Here is a 17,635-nt window from a genome sequence, read left to right as displayed (position 1 = left end):
AAATTCAATCTTAATCAAGCTGACCTTTTTCGTTATTTTCAGATACGACATTTTGTGAGTGCCCAAAGCCCAATCATTTCCTCATATTCCATCTAAGTCTCCTGCAGACTCTCTGTTTGAAGCTCCCCTCCATCTACAAGGTTTTATTTCAAGAATATAAATACAATTTTCATGTCTTTAAAAAGTATAGGAACAGACAAAGTTAAAAGTGGATGGTAGAAAGAGCTTGGAACATTATTATCAGAAGAGTTCTGGAGCAAGGCCCTTCATAGAGTGAATGGTAGTACCTCTTGTGCCCGATTGAGTCTTATACAGTTTAAGGTTTTGCACCGTGTGCACCTAAGCAGAACAAGGATTGCTTCTTTTAATCCTAATTTTGATAAGACCTGTATAAGATGTCAAATCGGAGAAGCTGATCTGACACACATGTTTTGGACGTGCCCTACACTTACTGTTTACTGGTCAACCATATTTGATACACTCTCTCAAGTATGTAACGTGCAACTGAAGCCATGTGCTGAACTTGCTATATTTGGTGCTCCAGCTGATGAATCGAATCTGACTCGAAGACAACTAAACATTATTGCTTTTGCATCCTTATTGGCTCGTAGACGGGTGTTATTACATTGGAAATCTGCAAACCCACCTAAAGCATCGCATTGGCTCCAGGATCTGATGTTATACCTACATTTGGAAAAGATTAAGTATTCAATTAGAGGATCCCATAAATTTTCATATGTCTGGCAACCCTTATTATCCTATTTTTCTGCCATAAATGTACTCCCTGGGGAGTAGTGGGACTTTCATTGGTATTATAACTTTATTTTATACACACCTCTCTGTATCCAACTGTTTTTCTCTTTTTTTTTATTGTACTATTATAATTTTTATTATTAATTTTTTATAGTATTGTATCAGTATTACTATTACTACTATTATTATCATTCTCATCTTTTGTGTAATCACTTTTAATGAACATCATGTAAGGCAGATTGTTTTGGGTTGGTTGGGGAGGGTTTGAAAATGTAAAAAAAATACAATCTCTGTACAAATAATAGCATTTGTTCTTGAAATAAAATATATATATATATACAAAAAAGAAAATGGAAGAAGCTAAACATGACTGTCAATCTCCCTCGGACTGGGGCTCCATGCAAGATCTCACCTCGTGGGGTCTCAATGATCCTAAGAAAGGTGAGAAATCAGCCCAGAACTACACGGGAGGAGCTGGTCAATGACCTGAAAAGAGCTGGGACCACCGTTTCAAAGGTTACTGTTGGTAATACACTAAGACGTCATGGTTTGAAATCATGCATGGCACGGAAGGTTCCCCTGCTTAAACCAGCACATGTCAAGGCCCGTCTTAAGTTTGCCAATGACCATTTGGATGATCCAGAGGAGTCATGGGAGAAAGTCATGTGGTCAGATGAGACCAAAATAGAACTTTTTGGTCATAATTCCACTAAACGTGTTTGGAGGAAGAAGAATAATGAGTACCATCCCAAGAACACCATCCCTACTGTGAAGCATGGGGGTGGTAGCATCATGCTTTGGGGGTGTTTTTCTGCACATGGGACAGGGCGACTGCACTGTATTAAGGAGAGGATGAACGGGGACATGTATTGCGAGATTTTGGGGAACAACCTCCTTCCCTCAGTTAGAGCATTGAAGATGGGTCGAGGCTGGGTCTTCCAACATGACAATGACCTGAAGCACACAGCCAGGATAACCAAGGAGTGGCTCTGTAAGAAGCATATCAAGGTTCTGGCGTGGCCTAGCCAGTCTCCAGACCTAAACCCAATAGAGAATCTTTGGAGGGAGCTCAAACTCCGTGTTTCTCAGCGACAGCCCAGAAACCTGACTGATCTAGAGAAGATCTGTGTGGAGGAGTGGGCCAAAATCCCTCCTGCAGTGTGTGCAAACCTGGTGAAAAACTACAAGAAACGTTTGACCTCTGTAATTGCAAACAAAGGCTACTGTACCAAATATTAACATTGATTTTCTCAGGTGTTCAAATACTTATTTGCAGCTGTATCATACAAATAAATAGTAAAAAAAATCATACATTGTGATTTCTGGATTTTTTTTTTTTTTAGATGATGTCTCTCACAGTGGACATGCACCTACGATGACAATTTCAGACCCCTCCATGATTTCTAAGTGGGAGAACTTGCAAAATCGCAGGGTGTTCAAATACTTATTTTCCTCACTGTATATGTGTGTGTGCGCTTTATTTACATGCATGTAGATTACGTGCGTCTCAGAGCGGCTCCTTTCACAGAAAATGCTGCTCCACATGAACTGTTATCATTTACGTGTGGAGCGTGTCTCAAAAATCCATCTCTGCATATGCTGCAAGTGTGGGTATGCAAAGGATACTATTTGTCCTATCAGATTTGTAAGAAATAATTTATAAACCTATGCCAAAACAGGAGAATGCATCAATGTGTTTATAAATATGCAAACTGTTCATCACGATTTCCAAAAAAAAGTTTAAACGCTCGCTCTGAGTTTGCATGTTTCTATGTCCACAAATTCTTGTTCAAGAAATTACAGTGGCTGTAGTATTTCTATGATAAAGAAGTGGCAAACTATTAAAGATTAAGTAAATATTACAATTAAACTAATGTTGTTTGGTCAATATTAAACAAGGATTTGATCTGCTGTAAAGTGTAACACCAGGCATTTGTTATAATATATAATGTACATAAGTTTACATTATGTATTTTATCTATAAATCAATATGATTACTTGCTTTTGATACTTTATTTGAAACAAATATTATTGCCTCATTTTTATTATATATGTATTTTAAGTAATTTTAAAGGCTTAGGTCCATTTTTATTAGCACAAAAAAATATTTGATTACTCAAGTCAAAATAATAGACCTCTTGCTTGATTATCAAAATAATAGTTAGTGACAGCCCTAGAAAACTCTTTTCAGACAATTAACTCTTAACTGGAATATAGCAGTATCCACAACATCTATTCTGTTTATCTACCCCTTTTCCATCTGCTTGGATCCTGCCTGCCACTTATGGCTCTTAGTTTTAAGTTTTATAGTTTATCAACTAATAGAAGACTAAACTAATATCAACCAATACGTCTCAGTTTATTGCCATATGGAAGTAAAATAATGACAAATGTTTTTGAAACAAAAAAGCTTGTTGAATTGCACTACTTGAAAAAAATATGCATTGCATTCACCCTGCTTGTATTTTTAGGGCTTGCATTTTTATGGGGTGAAATTCAACATGGTTGTATATTTAAGCTGTGAATATTTCGATTCAAAACATTTCACACACGTTTTCATTTTTAAAAATTCAATAATCCATATTCACCTTTCAGATTACACTTCCAAAATATTAATTCTGTTTAAAAATACAACTTATAATATTCGACAGGCAATTTTCGGTCTATTTTATTTCGCTTTACAAATTCAGTGGTTTAAACTCAACAGAAAATTCAACATTTGACATCCGGGAACGGCAGGAATATCAGTGGATTGCCGATTGATAAACTCATAGCTGTTAGTCGACCTCACCAGAAGGGGGTGCAAGCGGCTGTTGACGAAGAAAACTATAGAGCAATGGGTGAGAGAGTCATTCATAAAAACGGATTTACAGAAATGGAGCAAGCAGTAAGTATTTGTGATGATCAGGGCCAATATGGAAAAGCTGATGTTTACATTTAAAGGGGGGGTGAAACACTCAGTTTCAGTCAATCTCATGTCATGTTAATCTTGAAAACCGAGCGGCTAGAGGTGTGCCGTGTGGGCGGAGCTAAAGAATCACGAGCGCTGTTTACTGTTTACTTGCTGTGTTGACGCGCTGATAGCTAACAACACACAGACATTTGAAGCAGTTTTACTCACTGCCTGCGGTTTCAACGCATGAACCTTTATCGTTGGGACTGCTCCATCCTTAAAGGAACACTTTGACTTTTTGGGACTTTAGCTTATTCACCGTATCCCCCAGAGTTAGATAAGTCCATACATACCTTTTTCATCTCCGTGCATGCTTTAAGTCTGTTTGACACACCCACCGCTAGCCTAGCTTAGCACAAAGACTGGATGTAAATGGCTACAGCTAGCATACTAATCCCAATAAGTGACAAAATAACACCAACATTTTCCTATTTACATGTTGTGACTTGTATAGTCACAGTGTGTACAAATAACAAGGTCATATGAGACACAGCCATTTTTTAAACGTTTAAATACTGGGAACTATTTTCTCAGAAGGGAAGCACTGCTACTTGGGCGGAGTAATTAGCGCAGCACCCGAGAAGCGCCGCTCCGTCAACAAAACCAACGTGACTAACTAACTAGTAGCGAACATGATTCGTGATCATGGCTGACTTTGAGGAATTGTCAGAGGATTTTTATTTGGTATCAAACCAAGATCCAGAACCATATCGTTTTGAGCCAGAATACACAGACAAGGAGTTACAAAATTTGCAAGCTGATAGACAAGATGCCGAACAGACTGAGGTTGAGGGGAGAATCAGAACGGGAGTAACTTAGCCTACTATTTCACAAACAAGGTCACGGTTTCTCAAAAATGAAAACTGCCCATCACCCCCTCCAATTCATTAGCAAGTTGAAGGCTACAGTCCTGAAAGTTACCTTTAGTGCCGCTTATTTGTTACTGGGGCGATAGAGCGCGTTTGTGACAACACAATACTAACATTACAGGGGATACATGGAGCCTGGGAACAACTGTAATAGTAGTGAGCACCCTATTCATGTAATAGTGTCACTAAGGTTACATTACATCTAGCTAATGGCACTGTAACAGTATGCTAGTCATCTAAAAACATAACGGAACACTTACCGCAGCCGCAGGTGACCCCCTTTGTCCTGTCTTTACTATCGATGGGATGGCCGTATCCTTCAGCACACGTTTCATGGTCCGTGTGGCAAATCAATTTTTTTCAAAATAGTCGTCCTCAGTGAAATGTTCTGAGCAAACGCGATAGTCCTTGATGATGTCTACAGGTGTGTTTGGATCTATATCCAGAGCAAGTAGCCATTGATTCATCAGGTCAGCGTTTTTGGTTGGAATTCTATGAAACATGGAATTACCTGGTCTCCCCTGTTTATTGTCGCAGTTCTTTACAATACAGCGAACACCCATTATTGTAAACTTTGCATTTACTATCTAGTAATTGCTGACTCTATTATTCCAACTATGAGCGAACTCTCTGCTCCTCACCACGGCGCGTCTCGGGTGCTGCGCTAATCACTCCGCCCAAGTAGCAGTGCTTCGCCTTCTGAGAAAATAGTTCCCAGTATTTAAACGTTTAAAAAATGGCTGTGTTTCATATGACCTTGTTATTTGTACACACTGTGACTATACAAATCACAACATGTAAATAGGAAAATGTTGGCATTATTTTGTCACTTATTGGGATTAGTATGCTAGCTGTAGCCATTTACATCCAGTCTTTGTGCTAAGCTAGGCTAGTGGTGGGTGTGTCAAACAGACTTAAAGCACGCACGGAGATGAAAAAGGTATGTATGGACTTATCTAACTCTGGGGGATACGGTGAATAAGCTAAAGTCCCAAAAAGTCGAAGTGTTCCTTTAAGCATTAGACGATCTGCAAATCCGGCGTCGAACTGCGGCTTGTGTATTGATACTTTGCACGTGACGTCAGTTGTACTGGCTGGCGGGCAAGAACGTCATTCTCTAGCAACGAAAACCAGTAAACTAATCAAGGATCTTGCCAGGACGTTGCCAGTTTTAATATACAAAAGTTGGTGTTTTGAGGTGTACACGACATGCCAGATAGTTGTTGTGCGATTGGATGCACTACCCGCCAGATATCACGTGACTGCAAAGTATCAATAAAACAATCATCGTCGAAATGCAGGGAACAAACAAGAACACTTGCACAACTCCGTTGATGCTCTGGAAAAACAAACTCCATCCACTGGTCCCTTAACGCTGGGTTCTTTGGGAATCTGTGCAGGGTTGCCTTGCTCTAGCAACCAAAAAACCCACTTCTTTGGTGACATTGACTTCCCTAAAGCCAAGCACAGCGCTTTGATGGGCGCACTGCTTTCGCTCTCTCGCTCTGGTCTATGGGTGCGCACGCGCCCTTCCGGGAGAAGTGCCCTTAGGACCCGTATAAGGAAATTCCGCCCCATCTGACGTCACACAGGCCAATACTCGAAAAAAACTTTCCGAAACTTGTGACAAACCGGAAGGAGTATTTTTGCCACAGAAATACTCCTTCAAACGGACAATTTAATTTTTGAAACTTTGTCCATGTTTAGCATGGGAATCCAACTATTTAACAGTGCAAAAAACTCAGTATGCATGAAATAGCATTTCACTAAAGACTAACTTTAAGTCTTCACAGTTAGTTTTGCTCATGTAAGCAGCTTTCTCTACCGTGAACGAGATTATAATGTTATTCCCCGATGCTGATGTACAAACGAACTTCTAAATGAAGGTAGAAACGTCTGTACCAATGTCGTATGTATCTTTAGAGACGTTCAGTAAATGTGCGAATATCCAGTGTCAAGCCAACTTTATGCCAGTATTCAGGCCCGGGGTGGGTAATCGGGAGAATTCCCGGTGGGCCGCTTCACTTTTGGGCCGGTCGAGGAAATTTTTTTTGTTTTTTTTTTCACATTTGTCACGTTAGTTACATTACACGTTCCGCATTCTGACACCGCAGCGCGCAGCCTCTGCATGGGTTGTAGCCTGTACCATGTGAGGGAGTTCTCTCCTCCCCTCTTATAGAGTTGGTTGGGTCCATAGTCTGTCTTTTCCAAAACATTTTCTCAGGTAGGCTACCGCACCGCCGGCGCCTACCGATAGCTGGGCCGGCCCTACCGCAACGGTACGCGTCAGGGAGAATGGATGGGAGGAAGAGACCAGGAGGTTTGGAAGCTTGTTTCCGCCACAGAATAAAACATTTTAAAAGATAATTGCAACTTTTTATCTCACAATTGCGAGTTTACATCTCGCAATTCTGACTTTATTTCTCAGAATTGCGAGATATAAAGTCAGAATTGCGTGAAATAAAGTCGCAATTGCGTGTTATAAAGTCAGAATTGCGTGTTATAAAGTCAGAATTGTGTGAAATAAAGTCGCAATTGCTTCTTATAAAGTCAGATATGCAAGATATGAAGTCAGAACTGCGTGAAATAAAGTCGCAATTGCTTCTTATAAATTCTAAGTGAATTATTATTTAACCTTTACATTATTTGTTGAACCATGGTATTAATACAAACTACACAATAGTAAGAGCTGAACTGTTGCTTCATTTATCCAATTTGGAAAAAGTGCTAATTTGGAATTCCACCATGGAAAAAGTGGGCCGGTCTTGGGCCTGAAACTCCCGGGCTGAAAAGTGGCCCCACTCCGGCCCTGCCAGTATTTCACTGGGAATCTCTTAGCGTGAAAATTTGTGCATTACGTTCATATTCTGAGTCTGCTTGCCTGTTCCTATATCTAGTATCTAGCCTACATTCCCAATAAGGTGCGACTTTGGCCTTTTATATCACTGTATTAGCCCATTAAGCGTTAAGTGTCCTGATTGCAGGGGAATCCTGAAGAATGATTTAACGTTTTATCTGTACATCAGCATCGGGGAATAACATTATAATCACGTTCACAGTAGAGAAAGCTGCTTACATGTGTAAAACTAACTGTGAAGACTTAAATGTAAACACAGCTTTGTGTCTATCAGCTTTTCCATATACATACTGGCCCTGATCATCACAAATACTTACCGTTGGGTCTATTTCTGTAAATCCGTTTTTATGAATGAATGGCTCTCTCACCCATTGCTCTATAATTTTCTTTGTCAACAGCCGCTTGCACCCCCTGCTGGTGAGGTCGACTAACAGTTATGAGATTATCAATCGGCAATCCACTGATATTCCTGCCGTTCCCGGATGTCAAATGCTGCATTTTCTGTTGAATTTAAACCACTGAATTTGTGGAAGCGAATTTGTAAAGCGAAATAAAATGGACCGAAAATTGCCTGTCGAATATTATAGGATGTATTTTTAAACAGAATGAATATTTTGGAAGTGAAATCTGAAAAGGTGAATATGGATTATTGAATTTTTAAAAATGAAAACGTGTGTGAAATGTTTTGAATTGAAATATTCACAGCTTAAATATACAACCATGTTGAATTTCAGCCCATAAAAATACAAGCCCTAAAAATACAATGCATTAAAATGCAAGCAGGGTTAATGGAATGCATATTTTTTTCAAGTAGTGCAATTCAACAATCTTTTTTGTTTCAAAAACATTTGTCATTATTTTACTTCCATATTACCATCCATTTTTAATGAGGAAGGGATATTGTCACTATCATAGTCACAGTACTGCATGCAAATACAAAATGAATTGTGAAAGGGTGAGTTTATAGACCTGTGTAATAGCGGCTTCATTATCTGCCAGACCCAGCAGGAAGATTCTAGCCTTGTCAATTTTGACAGGAACTGTACGACCTCTCCACTCAACCTCACTCATCACAGCTGCCTGCTTAGCTCTTGTCTGAGAAATCAGTGTCTGAGAGAAAGGAAGAGAACAATTTTAAAGATGGTCACTCCACTGAAGAATCCTCCAACCAATTTTCTAAAATACAGGCTAAAAATTTAACCAATTGTGATTTCGTAAAAAAAAAAAAAAAAAATAGAAAGTAAGAGGTTTGGCAAGTAATTTTTTCCCAGAAAACACAAAGTTTTTATATAGTATGTTAGACAAATAGACAGATAAATATATTTTTGGAGCTAGAATATCATAGCCTAAAAAGCAAGAACATGGTTATGAAGACAAGAAGATTGACCTCCAATTTTTCAGCCATCATGCCACCCCCTCCTCCTGCACTCAGTCTCATCTGCATGAGGTCGTTTATTGCATTCTGGTCACCTAGAGAACAAAGAGCATCTGGGCATGAAGGCTGTGGTTTGGACAAAGTAGTCAAAGTGCATGTATGTTTCAGTATGTTTGGATGAATATGTGAGCGTTTCCAAAGTCCATCTAAGTAAAGTCAGTTCACTCAGCGGCCATATTCGCAGGTTTCCTGAGAAGCTATTTCCAGTCATGCAGGTAGAGAAATGATCTACTTGCATTTAAATTTGGCAGACACTTTTGCAAAGAAAAAAAAAAAAAAAAAAAGACATTTTCTCAGTTCTTTCCTGGAAATAGATCCCTTGATCTACGGTACAGATCTCATTGGCAATGCTAGCAGGATACTTGAGCTATTTTAATATGCAATAATAACATTTCAAATCAGGAAAATAATCTGACAAAAACGTTTTTGTAAATTGTGCTTTTTAAGCTTAATTCAGTCAACCCTCTTCAGGCTTATATACCATGTCCATATACATGCTCTGGAGTAAACATACAGGCGATTGTTTTGAACTGAAAGTCGTATTTTTAATTCATATAGCTAATATATTGAGCATTGTGTTGTCTCAATTAATAAGGCAATTGTCTCTAACTACATTGAACAAAATTATAAACGCTGCATTAAATTATAAACTATAACGTGCATTTATAATTTTGCTCAGTGTATAAGGTGACAACAGCTACAACCAAGTGTAATGCTTTATCTCATTCATGCATGTTTGAGTGACCCACCTTAGCCTTCAAAATGCCCCTAACTCATTAGGTGAGAACTAATGAGAACTAATGAGAACTCCGGTCAATTTTAACATTAGCCGCTTTCCGACCGGAGGAACCTTTTCACAGTTCCTAGAACTATTGGCTAAAGTACCCGGATGTTCCTGCGGTGCGAACACGCCGACTAGGAACGATTTTTGTTCTAGGAACTCCATTTGTAGGAACTAATTTAGGTCCTACTTCAGAGTAGGGTCTAAACCAGCACTATAGGAACTACCCGTGACGTTAGTGTACGCTGATTGACCGAACGCACGCCGAACACCAGCACCTGCCATTTTTAAAACAGCTATAATGTAAACACACAGATTATAGCCTATATATTTACTCCAGAAACTAACTATACAAACATGGAAAACAGTGATAGATGGGTCTCTAAACCTTTATGCTGAAGAGAAAATCCAACGCAACTGAGGGGACCAAGTCAAACATGATTATGTATTTCTGCTCAGCTAGCAACACTGGACATCAACCACACGGCATAGGCTAATAACCTTTTTTCAGATAATGTCTACTTTCTATAACAGTCTATCTAATAACATGTTAAACAGTACTGTTAGACAGATCGCTAACTAATAAACACAGAGAATGCGAACATTGTTTGCTCTGGCGTTCTCAGCGCCGCCAAAATAAAGGTCCGTCACGCTGTCAAAATAAGTCACCGTGCTTGTGCCACTCCCTTACGTCTCCTACCAGTTCCTATGGCCACTTGGCCAGTTTTTTGTAAATTTGGAGTGCTGTCAGTACAGACAACAACGACAAAAATCGGTGTTGCCTACACCGTGTTATCCTCTTTTTAAAATTTGCACCCTGTTGACTTAAATGGGGCAAGTTTTAAACCCGCTTTTAGCCTCTTAACATCCTTGATGTGTCATTACAAGTGCACAGCCAATGTGAATGATTCCTTCAGAGTGAACACGGTGAATCTGACTGCAGTAGATGTGAAAGATATGAATAAAAATGATGTTAATTCAGTCAACGCTCATAACTGTATTTATTTCCTGTTTTCGGTCGAAGTCCACAGTAGTCGATTGTCGAGTTCACACGCGTGATCATAGGTAACTAACTAACTGCGCGAACTCGACAATCGACTATTGTGGACTTCGGCCGAAAACAGGAAATCTACTGCAGTCAGATTCACCATGTTCACTCTGAAGGAAACACTCACATTGGCTGTGCACTTGTAATGACACATCAAGGATGTTAATAGGCAAAAAGCAGGTTTAAGTCAACAGGGTGCAAATTTTAAAAAGAGGATAACACGGTGTAGGCAACACCGATTTTTGTCGTTGTACTCTGTACTGACAGCACTCCAAATTTACAAAAAAATGAGCTCAATGTTAAAATTAACCAGAGTTCTCCTTTAAGCCATTTCAAAGGTTCCAAATTTTGTCTTGGAGGTCTCCTACATTAGGTTTCCATGCATCCAAGGTCCAAAAAAAAAAAAAAAAAAAGTATAATATTTTTAATATTATAATATTAAATCCCTTCTATGTAACGATGGCATCGGTTTAAAGGGGCATTCCACCCATAGGAACATTGTTTTTTATTGAAAGTGGGTCATATATGTAGTCGAAATGTAAAATAAATTTTGAATTTGGTGCCTTCGTGACCGAGGAAAGACAAAAAATAACTTCAGGACGCATTTGTATGAAAGACAACAACTCCCACAATGCACCACATTGCACAGCTCCGCAAGCCACTCCCACTAATCCAGAACAGCGCATATCTGCCTATAAGAGAAATCACTCTTCCGTCTACAAGGCTAGCTACCACCAGAGCTTGAAATTCATTTCACACAAAATGTCTAGTTAGTTGGCGAACTCATTAGTGCATTACTCCTCCTTTGTATTTATTTCGAAAAGGTGAATTATTGCATGGTACCGGGATGTTCAGTCAGAACATATGCGGTGCGAAACTAGGATAGTTCACAACACAAACGTCCGTGTCCTCGTCTGATTCAGAGATTTCGTCCAGGAGAAATTGTCATCGTTGAAATTCTTTGCCGCAGACAAATCTCTGTCTATCTCTGTGTTCGTAGTTGCATCTTACAGTCTATGAGTTGCATAGTGAGATCACCGGCGCCACCAGTCCGCCCTAACTCGAGCCAGTCCGGGCTCCTCGTCCGCGGCAGGCAGGTCTTCTGCCTCGGCTGCTCTTCGCTATAATGCGGCTTGTAAAGGTAGCCACAAACACCTGATTCAAGCATCAGACTTCCGAAATCATCATCTTCTATATCATATTGAGTACTCTCCTCCGCTATTGTCATAACTGTACATCTGTCTCCACAGCGTCTGTTAGCTTAGCTTCAAACAAGATGGAGGATATTGCGTTCAGTTTCAGAGAGTAAAGTCCCACCCACTGATCTGTAATAGGTCTGTAGCATGAGCGGGTCCCGCCCCCTGGGAAAGATGAGGAACTAGTGCTTGTAGTCTCAACAGAAATCCCCCCCTCTTACACTTCCTCCGACAATGATGCAAAATGGCGATTTTTGCGTCATTGTGGGAGGAAGTGTAAGAGGTAAATAACGGATTTCTCCCGTCTCAGGGGAAAATGAGAGAGTGTTGCACGACCATTCAATAGTATGACTGGGTTTCTAACAATGCAAAGCTTAGTGCAAATGGGTGGAGTGTCCCTTTAACTATCAATTAGTGTCCTCGTCCTTTGGAAGAGCACAGAAAGTCGATAGCACAGAAAACAGTGTTGAGCATGTTTTTGCAATGCAGAAAACAGCATTTGTGTTGTCTCGACATTACATACCAAACTCTTCTAGGCCTCAGTTCCAACTACAGTGTTTAAGGAAGAATTTACGGGCAGCTAATGAAGACCATTAGGGTGGCATTAAGCAAATCTGTTACAAACTTACATGGGTTCGTAGAGGAGGTAAGACTGGAATTACTGGTGATTTGTTTCAGGCATTTCAGAATTGTTCTTTCTTTTAAAAGACAATTACTCCATTTATTGTGCTCTTTGAAACTTTGTGGACCTTTTTCATTCACAGACAGCTATAAAACACACATTAAAGGTTATATGAAACAGTCTCAGTTTCTCACCAATGTTATATGCACAGTATCGGATGTTAGGTGAAATCTCTTCCACTCTCTGATAAAAAAGCACTGCTTGCTCCTCAGTAAAAGCACTTGCCAGTTTCTCATAGATGGTCCTGCAAACAGTCCAAAGAAATAAAACAATCTTTCACAAAATATACACCAAATATTTTCAACTTTTTTTAACAAGAAAAAAAAAAAAAAAATCAAATATGTAAACAGCTATTTTAAGCCACTGCAGTGTTTCCCATAAATTACCTAGACTGTGGCAGCCCACCCCAATCGCTTCAGCTGAAAATATTTCTCATAACAAAAAAGCTCTAATGCCGTTTTGTACCAGTGGTTTGGCAATGCATCTGTAAATCAGAATTAAAATATAAAAATCACAATATGGCACCGCGCACTTCTTAAAACGCAAAAGGCAGCAGTGCAACTGGTTTTCAATGAGCCCAAGAGACCCAACGTCTACATCCCCTCCAGAAGCCTGCAGTCGAGAGGTTCATTGTTTCTTGGTGGTGGAATGAGTAACCTAACCTTAACATGATAGAAAAATCCCTGACAATATTCAAGTAACAGCTCAAATCTACTCTCTTCCATGAGCACTAGGGGTGGGCGATATAGCCTCAAAATTATATCACGATATTTCAAGAATATTTGCGATAATGATATTTATGACGATATAAAAAAAAATTAGAATTTTTTTTTTATTATTACATTTATCTCACCAAAATGTTTGCTCACTCATTGTGTTTTACAATTGGGTAATTTTGTATTTAAGAGTTTACACAACACAAGGAAGCTTGATTTCAATCTTTGAATTAAATTGAAAAAATTAGCAAAAAATATATACAAAATAATAAAGATACAAATAAAGATAAAAGTTTTTGAGTAGGTCCGTCTAACACTACAGAAACTGAATAATCAAGGTAATCAAATGTAAAATAACACTGATAGTCTAGTCCTGAGTCCTGACTAAATTAAATACATAGGCTATTAATTCTGATTCCTTACAATGAAAGCTATCTTTTGTTGTTTTGACGACAACATTAATGACAGACACATATGGCTGCTGTCACTTTTAGAGGTAGTGCCCGGATCCATTACTGTCTGTCACACTGTCACGCGCGTTTTATGATTATTTCAGACATAACCGACTGTTTACTAATACACTAACCATGACCGGAATTTTTACACAATTTTTGTGTTTTTTCCCGTTAAAGCGATTTAATCCGCGAAAAATAACTTTTGTTACTCGCGAGCTGTTTGTGAGACGGCTTTACTGTATGTATGCACGCAGAGTAAACATCTTTCAGAGAGCACGCGAGAGTAGTTTAAAATCGCAAATGTTTAAACTGATGAGACTTAAAAAGATGTGAAAATGCTAAACTTTAGTTACGATGCAAGTGACAAAAGATTCCGTCATGTCCTGACTGCTAAACACAAGAGTGTGGTATTGACGCTTGACTTGTGCAACCCATTTTGAGAGCGAGAGAGAGAAGACGCGGCACCGCTGAACACTCACGCGGTTGGTAAAATCAGTGTTTGCGGGGGAATTTCCCGCATTATAATTGGTAGACCTGCGGGAATTATTAAAATACTTTAGAAGTAGCTCCTTTTTAGGTACTAAATCGTCATTGGAGGCTGACTTGCTGCTCTCGCGCTCAGACAGGTTATTGTTGTTGTGCGTGCTAGGGAACGTAATGCACTATATCAGTGATATTGCGATATGACACTTTTTTTATCATGTAAAAATTTATACCGGTATTATCGTGGACGGTATGATATGGCACACCCCTAATGAGCACTTAAAGGACAATTCCGGTATTTAACACTTTGAGTCTATTTTATAGTTTGTTTTGGATGAACAAGAGTGGTGGACAAAGAAATTTTGTCAATGGGTCCTGTCGCGACTTTTTGACTATTTTAGAATTGCCCATGACCGCATTTGAATGTGAGTCAATGGCCATGCACAAACATGTCCTTAAAACAACCCTTAACGTTCGTTTTCAAAACTGTGCAACTCACCGAGTGGTTAGTGGTGTTCGTTGATGTTCCAAAACAAGTAGCGTAGCGAAATACAGTTTCTGTCGTGTTTTATTTGGCATTTTGTAAAATCCATTGATTTCCATTGGAGGACTAATTGCTCGTTGATATTACTGCGCTAACGGAAACGGAAAGGATGCTGTTTACATTTGATTGTAGTCTTTTAGGTCTTTTCGCTCGGTTTCCTGTCTCTCAGAAGCTATGCTCGCCTCAACGCTGAAATCCTACGAATTCCTGATAAGAATTAAACTAGTAAAAACTATCATAATTCTTGAAAAAAAAAAAAAAAGAAGCTATGCTCGCCTCAGAAGGCTAGCGTGAGCAGACCAACGGAAGTTGCGGAAGTTTATACGCGGTTGTGAGGTATCTGAAAAAATAGTTCCACTATAGAAAAATAAACGGATTGAAATCATACATTGCGCCGATATATTTGTTTTTAATCATCAACGAACACCACTAACCACTCGGTGAGTAGCACAGTTTTGAAAACGAACGTTAAGGGTTGTTTTAAGGACATGTTTGTGCATGGCCATTGACTCACATTCAAATGCGGTCATGGGCAATTCTAAAATAGTCAAAAAGTCGCGACAGGAACCATTGACAAAATTTCTTTGTCCACCACTCTTGTTCATCCAAAACAAACTACAAAATAGACTCAAAGTGTTAAATACCGGAATTGTCCTTTAACTGTATCCTGTGGACTGATAAGGATTCTTAAATCTCAAGACCAATCTTTTTGTCTAAGCTGTTTTCTGTCTATTTCTGTACAAATCGTGTCTAAATATTATTTTTTGTCTGCCATCCAGTAATCTCAAAGAGTTTTGCTACTTTTTATATAAAACTAAATCAGCTTTCAAATTCTGTCAGTTTTATCACAAATCAAAACTTTTTTTTTTTTATACTGTTTAATGTGATGTGACAGATGTAACCACCTCAGTTCAAGCGGTATGTGAACTAAGGGTGTAACGGTTCAGTTTACTCACGATTCGGTTTATATCAAGGTTTTAGGGTCACATTTTCGGTACGTTTTGGTATCTGCTATGTTCAGAGAGAGAGAGTAAAAAACACTACTGTCAGATAAAAGTAAAGAACCAAATATTCAAACTACAATCAACAGCACAAATAAATACAATAGAGCAAGATACAAATAAAATAAATGGTGCTTTTCAGGTAGGTCTAACAGTAGTTTTTAAGGTATACAAATTGAATAAAGTAATCAAACGTAAAACCATATTGCATATAATCTTCACTGTATAAATTAAATAAAGATGAATCATTATTGAAGTTACAAAAGCTATTAAGTCAAGACCAGTGAGTGATTTCCTTGTAGGGCTGGGCGAAAAGCCGGTTCCTTGATTAGTAGTACAACGCAACGCCATCACCTGCTTTCAGATGGAGCGGCATTTACTACAAAGAGCCGTAGTTAACTGACAAGCTGAGCCATATCGCATTAATTATCGCGGACGTATCGCCTGCGATAATTAATGCGATATGGCTCAGCTTGTCAGTTAACTATGGCTCTGTGTAGTAAATGCCGCTCCATCTGAAAGCAGGTGATGGCGATTTACTACTAATCAAGGAACCGGCTTTACTGACGAGATGCGCCTAACCATGTCATGCGATATATCGCCCAGCGCTATTTCCTTGTCTTTTGATATTTGATTAACATTAAAAACAGACAGCAGGAATTTTAGACTGCTGTCATTTTAAGAAATGCATGGATCTAGTTTCCTTATACACATGCGTTGTCTTTCTCGACCGTTTACATTCACTTAAGACATAACCGACTATGTTTGCTAGGATACTCGCAAAGACGGACATGCTGACAATTTTTTTGTGAATTTGTCCCTTCAAGCACAAGACTAGAAAGAGAACTCAATATTTGCTCGCTGTCTTGAGATGCGGCTTTCCGTTTGCGCACATGGTGGTCATGGTGGTCGTTTCGCACCCCCCTGGTGCCCGTGAGCGGAAAATACGCACTTGCAACTTTGAGCCGGCAGGCCGCTGGCCGCCGCGTCAGGAAGTATTGCGTGATATCAGGTCTCGCGATGTAAACAATTGCTTTACGGCCAAAAGAAATCTGCTAAAATGCTGTCATTATTGCGCTCCCTTACGCTGTTCGAACCCGAATGAAGACAACGTTTTAAAGAATGTCCCATCTGCTTTGATGTCGTTGATCTACTAGCCTCTGGTGTCTGAGAATCGCCAACGAGTTTTTACAACAGTGTTGCCAAATATCTATTCCGAAGCTGTGGGGGGAGCTCTAGAGAGAAACCTGCGAGCAAAAAGCGAGAATACAGCGAAGAAATCCCAAAACTACTGAGCCCTGCTTTAAATGAGTTTAAACCGATAGCAACGTGTGCCGTTCAGGTCTTACCTGTGCTCGCACGCTACCAACACCCGAGTGATAACGCAGTAAATGACTGGTCATATTAGAGCATATGGCACTCGCATTGAACAAAATTTAGGGGAAGCTATAATGCATATCCATCGACAAACATATTAACCTAACTGTCTGTTTTATGCATTATTTTACAACAAACCATATTATCTGGGGTACTATACGGTTATCCGGACCACATGTGATGACCTACCCCAACCCCGCCCCTAAACCTACCCGCCACTGGGGTTACGACCAACCAAGAGCGGTTGTGGTCACGTGTGGTCCGGATAACCGTATAGTACCTTATCTGGTATATATTATATTATATGCGTCGTCAGATTTTAGATGAACCGCAGTGCAGGTGTGTGTCAAACCATGGGTGGAGAGCGGTACAGTTCGATTTTTTACAGAGAACCTTTACACCCTCACTGTGTACCGATCATCTATTCCATTTACTAGTAGTTATAGCACAAAATAAATATGAATGTACAAAGGAAGAAAAAACGT

At 39.4% G+C, this 17,635-nt stretch overlaps 1 protein-coding gene across 3 annotated transcripts in view; it reads right to left on the bottom strand.

Annotated features, from left to right (window-relative positions):
- The window catches only part of srp68 (signal recognition particle 68), a 300,325-nt gene that overhangs the window by 82,017 nt on the left and 200,673 nt on the right, over positions 1 to 17,635 (bottom strand). For all 3 annotated transcript variants that reach the window (XM_079882590.1, XM_079882589.1, XM_079882591.1), the window contains 3 exons: positions 12,709 to 12,818; positions 8,820 to 8,902; positions 8,402 to 8,542 (listed from right to left, as the gene is read on the bottom strand). In XM_079882590.1, the coding sequence (XP_079738716.1) occupies positions 8,402 to 8,542; positions 8,820 to 8,902; positions 12,709 to 12,818 (334 nt within the window). The remainder of the gene's footprint in view (positions 1 to 8,401; positions 8,543 to 8,819; positions 8,903 to 12,708; positions 12,819 to 17,635) is intronic.

The sequence above is a fragment of the Squalius cephalus genome (genome assembly GCF_949319135.1).
Source record: "Squalius cephalus genome assembly, chromosome: 10".
NCBI lineage: Eukaryota > Metazoa > Chordata > Actinopteri > Cypriniformes > Leuciscidae > Squalius > Squalius cephalus.
The sequence above is the reverse complement of the archived record's forward strand: the minus strand, read 5'-3'. Positions and strand labels throughout refer to the sequence as shown.